This window comes from Ipomoea nil, unplaced genomic scaffold (genome assembly GCF_001879475.1).
Source record: "Ipomoea nil cultivar Tokyo-kokei standard unplaced genomic scaffold, Asagao_1.1 scaffold2826, whole genome shotgun sequence".
Taxonomy (NCBI): Eukaryota; Viridiplantae; Streptophyta; class Magnoliopsida; order Solanales; family Convolvulaceae; genus Ipomoea; species Ipomoea nil.
The window spans coordinates 3,085,001-3,102,064 of record NW_017619254.1 but is presented as its reverse complement, the minus strand read 5'-3'; the positions used below and the strand labels follow the sequence as shown (position 1 = coordinate 3,102,064).

General features: G+C 34.8%; 4 protein-coding genes across 5 annotated transcripts; all 4 read left to right on the top strand.

Annotated features, from left to right (window-relative positions):
- The first annotated feature begins 628 nt into the window (after positions 1–628).
- LOC109159048 (protein SIEL) lies at positions 629–6,160 on the top strand. Of its 2 annotated transcripts, none has more exons than XM_019307046.1 (8): positions 629–1,344; positions 1,925–2,005; positions 2,429–2,662; positions 2,852–3,043; positions 3,632–3,772; positions 3,948–4,037; positions 4,192–4,691; positions 5,097–6,160. In XM_019307046.1, exons 1-8 carry the CDS (start codon positions 697–699, stop codon positions 6,013–6,015), a joined length of 2,805 nt encoding a protein of 934 aa, XP_019162591.1. In that variant the 5' UTR covers positions 629–696; the 3' UTR covers positions 6,016–6,160. The 2 variants fall into 2 exon arrangements, with proteins under 2 accessions (XP_019162591.1, XP_019162590.1); XM_019307045.1 differs by having other exon boundaries at positions 4,192–4,703.
- Positions 6,161–6,915: 755 nt separating this feature from the next.
- Positions 6,916–8,913, top strand: LOC109159052 (macrophage migration inhibitory factor homolog). Its single transcript, XM_019307051.1, has 3 exons — positions 6,916–7,145; positions 8,178–8,378; positions 8,689–8,913. The coding sequence occupies exons 1-3, from the start codon at positions 7,035–7,037 to the stop codon at positions 8,722–8,724; spliced, it is 348 nt and encodes a 115-aa protein (XP_019162596.1). The 5' UTR covers positions 6,916–7,034; the 3' UTR covers positions 8,725–8,913.
- Positions 8,914–9,887: 974 nt separating this feature from the next.
- On the top strand, positions 9,888–10,952 carry LOC109159051 (PRA1 family protein B4-like). The gene has a single exon (XM_019307050.1). It carries the CDS (start codon positions 10,001–10,003, stop codon positions 10,673–10,675), a length of 675 nt encoding a protein of 224 aa, XP_019162595.1. The 5' UTR covers positions 9,888–10,000; the 3' UTR covers positions 10,676–10,952.
- An 815-nt stretch (positions 10,953–11,767) lies between these two features.
- Positions 11,768–12,570, top strand: LOC109158759 (dehydration-responsive element-binding protein 2A-like). Its single transcript, XM_019306656.1, has one exon. It carries the CDS (start codon positions 11,827–11,829, stop codon positions 12,568–12,570), a length of 744 nt encoding a protein of 247 aa, XP_019162201.1. The 5' UTR covers positions 11,768–11,826.
- The last annotated feature ends 4,494 nt before the right edge of the window (positions 12,571–17,064 follow it).

Genomic DNA, 17,064 nt, shown 5'->3' with positions numbered 1-17,064 from the left:
ATAATTAAAAGAGTTAATACCCAAAATGGTCCCTCAACTATGCCATAATTACCAATTTGGTCCTCAACTACCATTCTTACCCAATTAAGTCCTCAACTATGTAACTTTTACTCAATTAAGTCCTCAACTATACAATTCTTACCCAATTTAGTCATCAACTATACAATTCTTACCCAATTTAGTCCTCTGTATTAATTTGACTGTTTGTTGACTGTCAAAAGTCGGGATAAAATTATAATTTTACAAGATTTCTCCTTCCTCTCCATTTAGCAGCGCCAAACCATGCAGCAATACACTCCGATCAGCTTTTGATCGTCAAAAAATCGTTGGAAATCAAATTCATGGGCTATCCGATGCATAACCACTACTTCGATACTGACAGGTTTAGAAGCCAACCGGAGCTTATTGCTACATGGTTTGGCGCTGCTAAATGAGGAGGAAGGAGAAAACTTGTAAAATTATAACTTTATTTCCACTTTTGACAGTCAACAAACAGTCAAATTGACAAAGGACTAAATTGGGTAAAAATTGTATAGTTGAGGACTTAATTAGGTAAGAATGATAGTCGATGACTAAATTGGTAATTACGACATAGTCGATGGACTATTTTGGGTATTAACTCTAATTAAAAAATAAAATTCCCTCCAACAAAGACAAATTCGCGCCCGCCTGAGCTAACGCCGGCGACAATCGTCGATGGAAAAGCAGCTCCTTACAGAGTTCGAAAACGCGGCCATTAACAGCCGGGATTCACCTCCTCCTTTCCAAGCCTTAAGCGTTGTTCTTTCTCTGGTCAGCAACCCCTCCACCACCGACTCTTCTCTCTCTGTTATTCTCAAAACCCTAACTCTCTCCCTCCAAAACCCTAACCACCGCGACAGTCACCACCGCCCCATCCTCCCCATCCTCCATCTGCTCTCTCTTCGCCACCCTCGCCTACGACAAGACGTTATCACCGCCATCCACTCCTTCTCGCTCCTCCCTTCCGTCTCCACTCGCTCCCTCGCAGATTCTCTATCTATTCTCCTCTCCCTCTCTGCTACTGACGTCAACAACGAATCGGCATTTCTCTCACTGGTTTTCCGACCACGCATTTCTATCCGGTATTGGCTGTTGCAGAATGTGAGTAGGTTTGTGATACGGCCGTCGGTATTGTTTACAGTTCTGTTCGGGTTTACCAAGGATCCATATCCGAACATCCGTAGTGCTGCTTTGGACGGACTGTCTGGATTGTGTAAATGCATTTTGATTGAAGATGAAAATCTTATTCAAGGTTGTTATTTTCGTGCTGTTGAGCTTCTATTCGACACCGAGGATACTGTGCGGTGCTCTGCAGTTCGAGTGGTATGATATCTTACAACCGAACTAATTTTCTTCAATTTTAATTCTATCATGGTTGTATACAGCTGAAGTTAAACAGAGACTGTTTTCTAAGTTTAGTTATTTCTATTTTGCTGTTTTGAATTTTATTGCTAAGTAGGAATATCGTTAGTGGTCTAGTATTGGATATGAGCTGAACTGTATGGAAAAGTTAAATTACCACTGCAAAATTTAAATGTGATAGAGCTTATAAAGTTAACTTCTAGGTTAATGCCTACTTTATTCACTATTGGTAGTGAGAAGCTTAAAGTTTGTGCAATCTTTTTGGATTGTAACATTGGTTGTGTTAGTAGCTGGAGAGCATTCTAACAGATCATGTAATGCTCCATTACAACTCTTCATTTTAGAATCTAATAATTCTCTGTGAAAATCATATAACATTTCTTTTTTAAGATGGTGTATCTGTTCTATGCATAATCATACTCCTCCATTTTCTTTTTAATTCAATTTGGGATACAAAATGTGAATATTAGAAAGATCTGGTTTCGTGTGTGGACACTTGACCAATTGGTGACTAATGGTTTTTGTTCTGCTCTGACTCCAGGTTAGTGAGTGTGGGCGGTTGCTTGTGTCTACCAACCTTGAGAAAAGTAGACAAGAATGGTCAGATGCATTATTTGTACAGGTGGTTTATTCACAATACTTTGACTTATTCCCCCAGTTCCTCCTCCCAAAGGAAAAAAGTTATCAAAAAAAAAGGAAAAAGGTTAAGTGATTTTTAAAAATGTTTTCAAATGATGATATGCTTAATGCTTCCAGTGCAATGTAGTAAATTTAGGTACTGGTTGAGAGGCAGGATTAGCCATCAATATCATATAAATTCAAATATTCTTAAAAAAAAAAGGTGTACAAACCCCTTACCTCTGGAATTTATAGTCTTATTATCTATCTTCTCTGACACTTGAAAGTTTAATCTTAAAAATTAATCCTGGTAAATAACAGTTATTTGCATGAAGTAACATATAACATTGGAAAGGCCAATAAGTTTGTGGTATTTTGTTAATTTGTTTAAATTGTTATGAACTTATGGTGCTTGATTTGCTTGCAGCTTTGTTCAATGGTCAGAGATATGAGTGTCAATGTCAGAATTGAAGCATTCCATTCCCTTGGGAATGTTGAAATGGTTTCCCATGATATTCTTTTGCAAACCCTATCAAAGAAAGCTTCGGCAGCCATGAAAGAGAAGAACTTTCCTGGCCAGCTCACTGCCAAATCCCTTAAACTACCAGCATCAAATGCTGCTTTTGCTTTTGTCCATGGGTTGGAGGATGAATTCCATCAGGTAGAATATCTGCACAAATAAGTCATTCTAGCTGCATCTGGCAACATTCAGTTGTGTTTTTTCATAGTCAAGGTTCATAGGCATGAAAGTCACATGCCATCTGCAACTCCATTACTTGTTCCTCTTCTCTAACTTTCTGAAAAACTTTGCTCAGAGTTTCTTTACGTAGTCATCCCTTTTAATGTGAAGGTACGAAGTTCTGCCTGTCGTGCCTTGCAGAGATTGACTATTCTCTCTGCTGATTTTGCGGGTGGAGCTGTAAATCTTTTGATGGATGTACTTAGTGATGATTCACTAGATGTAAGGTTGCAAGCTTTAGAGACAATGCATTCCATGGCAAGGTTTGACCATCTAAAGGTGCAAGAAGCACACTTAAACAAGGTAAATCTCTATTCCATCAGAAACCCTCTACAGTGTTGCATGCTTAGAGACAAGTGGCTTGTTGAAACTGCTTATTACATTCATCACAGATGTTGATCATACCTGGTGTTTGTCATACTTCTTCATTGTTAAGTAATATTGGATACAGGAATATAAATATGCACCTTGTAGTCTTGTAATGTGACAAACTTTACTAGGTGTATACAATTATCTACTTAAGGTTTTTTTTTTTTTTTTTGAATAATAAATCCCTTCTATTAATTTTGTGCATGGCACTGCAATATGATATTATGCTTACTTTTTTTGGGGTTACGACTGACGAGGGAAACCCGGAGCTACTACCCGAGGGTGTGCACTGAGTAAACCCTGCCTTGTGACCCTAGCCAGCAAAGGACCACAAGGAGGTAAATCAACCTAGGTTGCCCATAGCTGACCGGCTCAAACCCAGAAGGCTGAGATTCGAACTCGTGACCTTGTGGTTATAATTTTGTATCCTTAGCTATCTTGGCTGGGGTTACCCCCATATTATGCTTAATTTGAAAGAAGTGCATATGGTGATTTACTTTGGAGGTCAATATTGTTTTGCAGTTCGTCGGGACCCTCTTGGATAGTGACGTTTTGATAAGATCTGCAGCAAGGAGAGTACTTAAACTCACAAAATTACGGACTTTAGCTTTGTTCAGATTATGTATCGATGGCCTTATAAAAAACTTAGAACTCTATCCACAGGTATGTTATACTAAAACACTGGTTTTTATTGCACGCATCATGCATGCTTACTGATTTTATATCAGTTAAGAATGCCGTAGTGTTTCTTTTATTACTTCTAATTTTATTTTATGTAGTGTTTTTATAGACTAGCCATTATGCTAATTGATGAAACTTCTCTCACTAACTTTTTCAGGATGAAGCTGATGTGTTTTCTGTTTTGTTTAGTGTTGGTCAAAAACATGGAAAGTTTGTAGTGAGCATGATGCGTGAGGTTTCTCGAATGGTAAGCATGACTCATTACTGCCACAGATTACTTGCTTTCAGTTAACTGATTCTCAAACTGAAGGAACAATATTTTACAAGCTGTAGCATTACCCTATCATGGACCTATTTGTCTAAATTTGAAGATTTTTAATAGTATCTTCTCTCTGCACCAGATAGAGCCTTCTTTTGGAGGGAAGTTGAGCTTTGACAATGTGCGAACAGCTTCATTATTGGTCTTGGCCATCTCAGCTCCAGTCTCATTAGAACGGCACATCTGCAGCATTCAACCGAGAATATTCTCTTATGCAGTCACAATACTGGGGCGAATTTCACGTGGTTTGGCTGATGTAATGGACCAGAGTAACCTTTTGACTTATCTTTCTCATTGCAGCAGATTCACATTTGCTTCTGCTGCAGAGTTCTTCAATGGGGAAGAATGTGATTTGCCTGCCGAGGAAGGTGATGCATACTTGATCCAGAGAGATGATGCTTTTCTTGAGGATTGCTCTGAGAAGGTATTGGAATTACAGAGGGCAAACTCTCGACAGCTAGAGTTCAATCTTGGCACGCCTGATAAAGGGGGAAATTGCATAACGCTTATACTTCAGAAGGTCACAGAGATTTGGCCATTGCTAGAACTTGGATTGATGGATGGAGTATCAAATATTTTAAGGTTGAGATTATCGTAAGGATAATAGTTCTTTCTTTATTGACGTGTTCATGATATTAAACAAGATTAGGGATTTCTTCTCAAATTGCTTTTATGTGACATGTTTTTAGGTCTAGGACACCAATATCAGGACGTTAATAGGATTGAATTGCTTGTTACTGCATATTACAACATACTTAATATAAAATTAGCTTCATAAAATATTAAAATCTAATACGGCCCCAATTTTGATTAAGGTTCCTTAATTTATCACCTTGGCATGAGTCAGATTTGATCTTTTTTTTTTTTTTTTTTTAGTTCTTGCATTTCCAAGATCGTGTACTTTGTTTGCTTATGCCTATAAATAAAAGCACATTTGCTTGGATTTATATGGTGGAACTAACATGTTCTGATATATCACACATGCAGAGGCTTGAAGGCAGAGTTGAGAAGACTGCGTAGTAACTCAAGATTTGGGGATGAATTAATTTTCATATTGAACTATTTGGATGCCATAGAGTTGCTTGGAAGGTTGTGGGCACGCTTAATATTTCCAAGAAAGTTCTACTCCTACCAAATGGGAGACTGGCGACTATTGTTTGAAAACCTTGACATGATCCTAAAAGAGATGAGGTATAGGTTCATAGGATTGACAAAAGAGGATGAGTTTCATGTCTTGGAGCTGAAGCTTGTGGCTGATACAGCAAAGCTGTGTAAATTAGAAGCCGGTTGTCAATATAATACTACGAAGAAATTACATTCCAGTGTTTCCTTGGCGCAGCAACTTCATGAAGAAGGATCAATTTCACTTTCTAGTTTTGTCACAGAACTTCAGAAGGCACTGAATGAGATCAATATGTCAGGCAGTGCGACCATGGAGAATCCATTTTCGCTTCTGTCCTCACTCAAGCAATTCAAACTGAGACAGTTAGTTTTACCAGGAAAGCTCAAATACATTGAGGCTGAAATGGATGTTCAAGGCACTGACTTTCAAAATCCTCTTCCATTCATTCCGGGGCTACCTGTTGGTATATCCCTTGCAATCACAGTTCATAATGTCTCAGTCGAGAAGAGGCTCTGGATAAAAATGAGTCTAGAAGAGAAGATGACTCAGTTTGCATTCTTGGATTTGCGTGAGCTCGGAGGAGATGATGAAGTCAGAAAGTTCACAATTGTCGCACCATTTTACAAAACCCCTAGAGCTAGGTGTTTCTCATTGAGGGTTTGTATTGTTATAGAATGTTCATCAGACTGTTCCCAGATGCCCAGGAATTGTGGTGGTCCGAAACATGATATTGCTTATATATGTGAAGAGAAAGAAGTGTTTTTCTCCATGGTTGTAAAATAGTTGATGCAGTTAGATGATTGTTGTATACACTTAATGGTTTTGCTGGCTGCTGTCAGCAAGGTAGGTAACTTACTAACCTTGGAATTTTACAAGATTTTGATTTTCCTTTTCCCCAGAAATTAAACATCCGTGTACTTAGAACATATATTACCTTGTAAATAATCATAGGTGTTAAAAAAATCCATATACTTACAATTTTTTGGTTTTTCAGAGCAGAAAGGTGAAGGTAGTTGCTAGGATTCAAGCATATCTACAAATGAGCTACTATAGAGGTGACAGTTTAAGCGAGAACAAATTCAAAGTGAAGATTGATTTGATCTCTCTACTTCTTCTGTCAATATAACTAGATTAACGGTTGATGGTTGCAAGAAAAAAAAATAATGGGATTCGTTTTATAAATATTGTAAATTTAAAAGTTTACAATAACTATAAATTGATTATATGTTTTTTTTTAATATTAAACTCTTAATAACCATTTATAAACCACGATGGACGACTGAAATCAGTCTTCACTTGTTACACTAAAATAATATTGTTATTAGGTAATGCACTATCTATTATAAACACGTGCAAAATGTTATTTGTTTAAAAAATTTAAAACTCATAAAAATAATGTAGATATTTAGTCATGTGAGTTTAGTAGTTTACTTGTATTATTATTGTTTAAGAAAATCAATGTCCGTAATCCCCTTAAATGGTAATGGTAAGTGTAGATATTTCAAGATTATTTTTTGAAAATTCATACTACAAATAACTGATTTTTTATTAACACTAAAATAAGGCGTGATAGCATAGCATTTTCCTTGTACGTCTGTATTTCCTTTCGGGGAGAACAAGGGTAGTTTTGGTAGATCACAGTTGAAGGGCATTTTGGGCACGTTACTTAGTTGTTAGCTGAATAATAAGAGGCAGAAGCGGAGTGGGGGTTTCATAGTGTGAGTGTGTTGAGGGAGTGGTTGTAATAGAGAATACAGATAGAGCAGATTTTGAGTCGCCGCCGAGAATACAATAGCCGGAAAATGCCTTGCCTCAACTTGTCGACGAACGTCAACCTTGAAGGCGTTGACACCTCTTCCATTCTCTCTGAAGCCACCTCGGTTGTTGCCAAAATCATCGGCAAACCTGAATCCGTATGATTATTCCATCTACGCTCCCCTCCTTCTCTCCCTTTTCACATACATATGCGCGCGTGTGCTGTGCTGTGCTATTATTGTTGTGATTTGAGTTGCGATTTCGTTAATGTTCCTTCGCCGTGGTTTCCTTTTGTAATTGATCAATATTCTATATTCCATTTGTTTTGTAAGTTGAAAATCTCTGAATGATGAAGAATGAAATTAGTAAGAGAATGAGATATAGTGTTGATTTAATTGAATTGGGGATGATTACCTTCAGTTTTCTGTGACTGTATCCGCTCTTGGTTGAAGATTTGTGACACTTTATTCATTTGTGATTTTCGTTAGTATGAAAACATTGTTTGCTGTTAAGTTTAAAGTTGCAAGGATAAACTATTATGCTTGGATATTCATTAATTTAATGGAAATGAGCACTTCTTTAAGGCTATTTGTTGGGAGTTGTTGGAATGGTAAGCCTATGGTTGTCATTGTATTGCTTTTTCTTTCACATTCTTTGACGCAATATATGTGTAAATGTTTACTATAAGAGTAAGAATGCAATATATGTGTAAATATTTACTATAAGAGTGTAAAATGCAATTGGCAGTAGTTTATTTTTAAAAATGATGGTGAGTAGAGTGCCCCTGTCGAAAGAGTACACATTTAAACCCGTGTAACAGGCCGGAGCTTATTGCTAGTCGACCTTGAATATGTTGTGTTCAAGTGCATGTGCAGAGCAGAGCTTATTGCCAGTTGACCTGGAATGAGTTGTTTTTAAACTCGTGCACATAGATTTGGCCTTGAATAAATTGCAAGTCGTATTTTAGATTCTTGTTCTTACAACTAGTTTTCTTGCTTGCTGGATCTTTGGTTTGCAGTATGTAGCCGTAGTAATGATGGTTTTCTTGTGTTTTTGTTACTGTTTCATATTTTCAGTTGAGCTTTTATGCTTTCCCGTGGACAATGCAGTGATATCTTGTGGTGTTTGCTACTGATCTTTTTGACCTATCTCTGAAGTGATTAGAGCTATATTATGCTTTCGTTGTGCAGTATGTAATGATTGTGTTGAAGGGATCTGTGCCTCTGTCTTTTGGTGGGACAGAGCAGCCAGCAGCCTATGGTGAGCTGGTGTCCATTGGGGGTCTGAATGCTGATGTTAACAAGAAGCTGAGTGCCGCTATTGCTGAAATACTCGAGAGCAAGCTGAAAGTTCCCAAGTCACGCTATTTCCTGAAGTTCTACGATGCCAAGGCAAGCATATTAGCCTTCTAAGTTTTTGAAGGATGGATCCTTCCTTTGCATTCCACTCATTGCATTCTTCCTGTTTGTTTAGGCCCATCAAAGTCAAGAATATGCACAATGTCTTCATGCTTTACACCAGTACTAGATAATGTAAACACACTTTCACTGTTCATAACCATGAGAAACGACTTCATTAGTACAGTAGCACTTGTGTGTATACCCTAATTTCTTTTGCTCCATTTGTTTGCTTATTTACGGGTTTTTTCCCAACTATACATTGCTTTCAAATATGCCACTAAAGATTGCATCTGTTTTGTAGGGCTCATTCTTCGGATGGAACGGATCCACTTTCTAGATGCCTGGAGTTCTCTATAGCAGCAGGGGGGTGTGCAGTCTCGAACCTTTTATGAGCTCTATGTATGCTAGGAACTGCATTTGATGTGAACAAGATTATATCTATGTGGTAGACCTTGAATACTGATGCACCTTTTAAATAAGATTTGATGGTTTATGTGCTGCATCACATTCTTCTGCCTTCTTCTTACATCATGATTTGGCTCTCCATTATTCCTTTTATTATTATCTTATAACTAGTATCTCACCTTGGTAATGCATGTATGATCATTTTCTAAATTTGTTTATAAACAAAGAAACAACAATATATCAAACAATTCTAGGAGAGGGGGATGATATATTTATGGTCTATTTGGTTCATTAGAAAATTTATTCTTTTCAGTTTCAATTCTTTAAATTAATTTAAGGAAAAGGAATTTCTTGGATTTTCTTTGGCATTTTATTTTCACAATATTTGAGAAGAAAGTTGTGAAATAGTGTTATGCTTACGTTATCTTTTTATTGATTATACACATTTAAATAATTCTTTTAACCCACAGCAAGGGCATGTTGGTTCTTCTACTAATTATTCTTTGACAAATTTGGAATAAACCAAACAATAGAGATTATATTCTTAGTAATGGAATATGAATCTGCATTTTTCATAGAATTTAAATGCTTTTCCTTGTAAAAATTTTTCTGCAAACCAAAAGGGTCATCAGGGCATCAGGCAAAGGATAAACAATAGGGGAATACTTAAAGTGCAATCCAGAATATTATTATTAAGATTAAAGATATATTATTATTGTATAGAATATTAATTATTAGACAGATGGGATTAAGGTGGAATTTGCTGCAAAAGTTTTCTTTTGCTATAATAATATATTAAAGCGAAAATTTAAATTGCCCTCATTATTTTTTATTTTCGTCGATAATTTGGCTGAAAGTGTTGAAATTGAGAAAAATGATAATTTTGAAATTCATAACCTGCAATTAACAACATCTCGAGATCATAATCATAAGATCGAAAGTGAAATTTCCTCTACATTAAATTATGGTTTTTATGTTTAAATTTTGGTACCACCATAATAAAGATATCAGAATAAGCGGAAAAAAGTAAGTAAAAACTGCGAGAAAAATATTGGGTGAATATGCATCTCACATGAACTACTGATGCAAAATTGTTGTTTGTTTCTCCATCTGTGTGACTCTCTTCCCGCTATATAAAATTGAGAAATGTTATGATTGTTTGCAAATTACAATAGTTGAGAGTATCATAGGTTCCAAAGAATAAAGCAATGGCCACGCCCGCGGTTGTCCCTACTTCCAACCGCCAACCCACCACCGCCGTGGCCCCCTCTGACGCCGGCGTCGTCGCCGCCTTCGTTCCCAACCCGGCTTTCCGCTCCTTCCTTAACCAGATCATCGAGAACGTACGCAATGGCCTTTCCCAGCGCCGCCCCTGGCGCGAGCTCGTCGACCGTTCCGCCCTCTCCAAGCCCGAATCGTTATCCGAAGCCACCCTCCGCATCCGCAAGAACTACGCGTATTTCCGGACAAACTACTACGTCATCATCGCCGCCGTGATCGGATTATCGCTCCTCAGCAACCCTTTCACCCTCTGCCTCCTCCTCGCCCTCCTCGCCGCCTGGCTCTTCCTCTACGTCTTCCGCCCCGTCGATCAGCCTCTCGTCATCTTCGGCCGCGTCTTCTCCGATTTCGAAATCCTCGCCGCCCTCATTCTCTCCACCGTCTTAGTCCTTTTCCTTACCAGCGTGGGACCCCTTCTCGTCACCTCATTGCTCGTCAGCGTCGCCATTGTTTGCGCCCATTCAGTTTTCCGCGTCCCCGAAGATTTCTACTTCGAAGAACAACAGGCTCAGGCTCAGGCTCCCCCCACGGGTATCATCTCCTTGTTGACGGGCGCTGCCACAAAAGCTGCCGCCGCTCCGGCCGCTGCGTCTCGGGTTTGATCTGGAATTCACAAATTCAATGCCGGGTTTTTTTGGGGGGTAAATTTGTGAAATTTTTATTTTTCTTTTTTAGGTAGTTATTAAGAAAAATGACATCAAAATCAAAATGATGATACCATTTGTAATTTAGATTTGTGATTCTTTTAATTTAGGTGTAAATGTATCTTTTTGGTGATGATTCTTCACTTTTTGTTGGGTTATACACTTATTCATGTGATGAATATGCTTTCTAAATTCACCCCGAGAGAAGCAGAGACCGCAGCACTCGTTGTCTGGTTGTTCGGAGTGGTTTTCTAATCCTCTATTATTTCTTTATAATGTGTTGTCTTAGGACTTAAATTAATATAAGTTGTTGTTTGTTTGTTTGTTTGTTTGTTTTTTTTTTTTTTTTTTTTTTAAGTATAATTTCCCTTTAATCTTTAAGCAATGTTTGAGCTGTGTCTATGCTCTCCTCACTCCATGGCCTACCTTTTGTGATATCTCTGATACTCACCTGTAAAAGCAACAGCCTTATGACTTTATGAGAGAGAAGAATATTTTCTGGTCTGAATACATTTTAGCATGTTGGCAATGAGTCTAAATACCATTACAGGGCGTTTGGTTGGAGAGGAGAATTACGTGGGAAAGGAATTGCAATTCCATGAAAAATGAATTACTGGGAATAAAGTGAAAATTTAAATTTCAATGACTGGAAATATATATGGGTTTATTCTAGCTCATCTGGACTTGATGAAGGCCATTGCCTCCATAAGTGCATTGTTCCAATGACAAAAGCAGTAAATTTTGGGTCTTTCATTATGAATTGTTTGTTACACTTCTCTTTTGATGGTTTTAATGAATTTTGAGGCTTTTGTTTCATATTCAATATGAGAAATGGGCTTTATATTTTTTATTTTATTTAAAATATTGTTTCTTTCTTTGTGTGCAAGGGAAGACAACTGTAGTATTTTTGGTATTCTTGAAAAATACAATATAATAAGAACTCTAGAAAGAAAGGAAAAAAAGGCATTTCTTGGTCAGCAAGAATGATAAGGAAACGTACTTGTCCTATTGGCCAACGACCATATAAACTACCTATAACATAATTGACAGAGAAAATTCGCGACCACTATCTGAAAGTATGCACTGAAAGCTTCGTTGATTCAGATATAATGGCGGATGGGGAGAAAAGGAAATCAAGAAGGCGGCGCAACGGGAGTGAATCAGTGGAGGAGATATTGTTAAGGTGGAAGAAGCTAAACAATGCGCCGGTGGAGGCCAATGCTGCTACGAATACAATAAACGGAGGGATTAAGAAACGGGTAAAGTTTCCGGCGAAGGCATCAAGAAAGGGGTGTATGGCCGGCAAGGGTGGGCCGGAGAATTCAGGGTGTACATACAGAGGAGTTAGGCAGAGGGTTTGGGGAAAATGGGTTGCTGAGATCCGGGAACCGGTTTATACCAGTGATGAGTATAAGAGCAAAGGCACCCGCATTTGGCTCGGCACTTTTCCGACCGCCGGAGAGGCCGCTCTTGCTTATGATGAGGCTGCAAGGGTTATGTATGGCCCCAACGCCATTCTTAACTTCCCAGATTCTCCGGCTTTGGATAAGATGTCGGATTCGAGTAACGAGGTTTATGCAGCTGAGGAATCGAAAGATGTTTTCATGAATCCTCAACCACTGGATTTCAGATCCTCAACAGAATGCGGAAGAACAGATTGTGATGAGAATGAGGTTTTCCATGATCTCAGAAAACGCGGCGAAAATATGGAGTTATTGCAGAAGGAACAAATTACAGTTGATGCAGTTTACAATACACAAGACGAAGAGGATTTGGAGGCAGCATTGTCTCAACTGGTGGAGTCTGATGATTTTGATTTCTCAAGCTTTTTCAATCTCCTTTTCAGCGAGTAGTGTATGGAAAAGAATTAATATAATGTGCGATATGATATTTTTATCTCAAATCTAATTTGGGTATACTAATCTAACATTTGTTATTATGCCATTAATTAATTGTGACTCAAAACCTGTTTCTGTTTTACTCAGTTAGATCAGTCATCCATTGCTTGTAGTTGCTCAGCTTTCTGCAATTCCTACCAGCTTACATTTAGAAGAACACTGACAAAAATAAAAAATAAAAAGGAAAATGGGTCAAATAAATAAGCCTTAAACTTTATAGAACTTTTAAAAGTTACAATTAAAGCATGTTATTTTGGTGAGTTTTTTGCACTTTTAGTCCCACGACTATAGTGGCACTGGCAGAATTGATCTACGACTTTTGAACCTTGCAATTTTAGTCCACGACTATTGATTTTTTTGCAAAAATGGTCATTCCGGCCACTTTTCCGTCAAAATTTCACCGGAAAAAAAAAAATCTCTATTTTTAGCCGGGTTAAAATTGACATTTTACTTATCTCAAAAAATTAAAAGAAAAAAATTGATATTTGACTACATACAATATTACTGAGCTACATACTACTGCCCCAGGCGCCGGAGTTACGTTCCTGGAGCAGGCAGGGCTGTCAGTAAGCGGCGGAGCGGCCGTGGCGTTCCCCGGGCTAGTTGGGTTATCCGACAGCAACATTGGAGTGGTACATGTACTCCGCCGCCTGGGGTAGTAGTATGTAGCCCAGTAATATTGTATGTAGTCAAATATCAATTTTTTCTTTTAATTTTTTGAGATAAGTAAAATGTCAATTTTAACCCGGCTAAAAATGGAGAATTTTTTTTTTCCGGTGAAATTTTGACGGAAAAGTGGCCGGAAGGACCATTTTTGCAAAAAAATCAATAGTCGTGGACTAAAATTGCAAGGTTCAAAAGTCGTGGATCAATTCTGCCAGTGCCACTATAGTCGTGGGACTAAAAGTGCAAAAAACTCTTATTTTGGTGCATCAAAGTCTAAGAATTAGTTATTAACCTGTAATGTAATAGTAGGTCAGTAGAGTTTCGGCAAGTCTCCGGCTAAATTCGATGATTGATGACCGTCGACTAACGAACTGTTGAAGGCGACCATTCATCAGTTGCAGGAACCTTAGTGACATGATATTAGGTCGTTTTTGAGTTTTTTTAGTAGAAAATAATATGTTCTCAAATACAAATAAAAACACGGTTTATAGTTGACAAACACTGTACTCGGATCCGCTTATCCGAAGGGTGGATTGCGGGTCTCCTGCTCCAAATTAAACGCACCCAATCTATATCTATATCTATATATATATAAAAGTAAAATCCTCCTAGCTAAGTTTTCCCCCCAAAACTTAGGGTCATTTAAGTAATATCAATATATTAATTAATTATGGAAAGAATATTATGGAAAGAATATTATGGTAATATAAACTAATTAATTATGAAATATTCCTATAATATTGATTATGAAATGTTCTTCACCAACGTTCGTTGGTCACTAATTAATTATACCTATCATACTGCATAGTGCATATATTATATATAACTATGCATATATTATATATTATTATATATAAAATTACGATTATAAATATGTATGGAATATTCCGTCAGAATAACAAACATTATGGTAATATAATTATGGAAATTATATATTATTGTAATCCTTTTAATTGTCTATATATATATAAAAGTATAAAATCCTCCTAGCTAAGTTTTCTCCCAAAACTTAGAGGCATTTTTGTAATATCAAATATTTAGACAAATATGGCATTTTAATAATATTAAAGATTTTACCTTTCTTGAGATCTCTTACCATTTTATAATTTTAATACTAAACCCTTTTGATCTCATCCATTGTGTATAAATACACCTTATATGACCATACACAACCCCAACTAAGGTTAATTATTTTATTGATTTTTGCTAATCATCCTGTGATCTTCCACAGTTGAGGTTGATACGTGATTTGCACTGGTGAGGTTTTCATTATCTTAGTTTCTTTAATTTTTTTTTTTCTTTTTGGGTTTTGTTTTGTTTTTATTCCTTTGTATTTTCTGATTTTTAAACAACAAAAGTGGTTCGTAAGAAAAAATGTTGATATATTCTTTTCTTTTTTTTTTTTGTCTATTTTTGTAGAGAAGATACGGATCTAGAAAGATTGATCGGGAAGCAATAGACTTCTAATCATCCTGTGATCTTCCACAGTTGAGGTTGATACATGATTTGCACCGGTGAGGTTTTCATTATCTTAGTTTCTTTTTTTTTTTTCTTTTTTTTTTTTTTTTCTTTTTGGGTTTTGTTTTGTTTTTATTTTTTTGTATTTTTTGATTTTTAAACAACAAAAGTGGTTCGTAAGAAAAAATGTTGATATATTCTTTTTTTTTTGGTCTATTTTTGTGGAGAAGATACTATACGGATCTAGAAAGATTGACCGGGAAGCAATAGACTTCTAATCATCATGTGATCTTCCACAGTTGAGGTTGATACGTGATTTACATTGGTGAGGTTTTCATCATCTTAGTTTCTTTTATTTTTTCTTCTTTTTGGGTTTTGTTTTGTTTTTATTTTTTTTGTATTTTATGGTTTTTAAACAACAAAAGTGGTTCATAAGAAAAAATGTTGATATATATTTTTTTTTGTCTTTTTTTTTTTTTTTTTTTTTTTTTTGTGGAGAAGGTACAGATCTAGAAAGATTGATCGGGAAGCAAAAGAGTTTCTTGCTCATCAAGATGATAATGTTTTGTGATCGAGGGACGAATTATGTGTATATATAAATATATATAGACTTATAGAGGGAACCATACTAAGAATACAATAAAAACCAAAATGAAATTAAAAGCATTTTTTAGTTGTCAATATATCAAAGCATTGGACTTTGTTTCGATTCAATTTCTCCGTTTTTAAAGTGTACATTTTTTGTAATAAGAGAGTAGTTTGTCTTTCCCCTCAAGACGTTTTTTTTGCCATTTAATTTTATTTTTTTTTAGGAAAAAATGATTAAGTACTGTGGCTTTTTTTTTTTCAATAGAGTATTATTTTGATTTTATTCTTCATCTGACATTCCTTGATATAAAATCACTTTACTAATGTAAAATAATGTTATTGACTTACCATGTTTGCTTCGATATGCTAAGCCATTTAAAATTTAATACGGAGTAAAATTTATAATTGTAATACTTCCGTAATAATATTGAATAAATATTAATAATATGTTTAGATTTAATAATATATTATATTAAAAGAATTATTTATTAACTTAATATAGTGATGGTTAATACGGGTAAACCATATATAAGCAATATTTCACTTTTAGAATATTATACCTTAATTATAAAAATTCTACCTAATAATTTTAGTATTAAAAGTCATACAATAATTACCATAAACAATATTTAATAATTGCCAAATTCTATTATGCAATAAAAATTACTATTATAAAATTTTTTGTAATATGGACACATTATTTTTAATTATTTTGATTTAATAATATTATATCTTATGTATAAAAATTCAAATAATACTTTTAGTACTATTGAATATTGATTGACTAACAATTATTTTAATTACTAAGGCAATTAATGGATATTTCGATTTAAAAAGTTTTCAAATATATGAATTATACATAGTAGCATTGAATCAATTAGTAAGACAATTATATTAGGTAATCTAATAAATAACTTACTTTTTAAATTATATCTCATCTTTAATATTTAATAATGAATATTTTCTTAAAGTATATACATAGACTATGGTTATCAATATAAAATTAAAAGTATATATATATATATATATATATATATATATATATATATATATATATATATATATATATATATATATAATGGATAATATTATTAGTACAAAATAAGTTATATTTACCTTAATAATTAATTATTAATATTATTACCTAATAATTATATATTGTTACCTTTTTCGGTGTAATTATTATGGTAATTTATATACATATATATTTTTATACTTAATGTATAATATATTGGCATGAAAAAAATTATACTTATCTTAATATATAATTAATTTTTAATATAATTTCTTTATTTTTTTTTAAAGATAATTATTTTGATAATTTTTCTTTCATTATTTTGTGTGATTATTATGGTAATGTATTTCAATTTTGGAAGAGATTATTACAAATATTATAATTAATATAAGTAATATAATTAATGAAATTATTATGATAATTGTCACAATATTTGGTAATTATACTTAATATAATTAAATAAATTGACAAATATAAGATTTCTTCCCTAGAAATATTTGTGACAATTTAGTTAAATTACAATTAATAAAATATGAAATATAATTAAAGAAATTAAATTATTAAATTAACAAAACATGAATATTTCTAATCATACATACACTTATGCACTATAATAATCATGCAAAATTTAAATGCAACTTTTTAAATTTTTAAATGTAATTTTTTAATTATAAATCTATCCATATAAATTATAATTAATGAAATTATATTATAAAATTTTC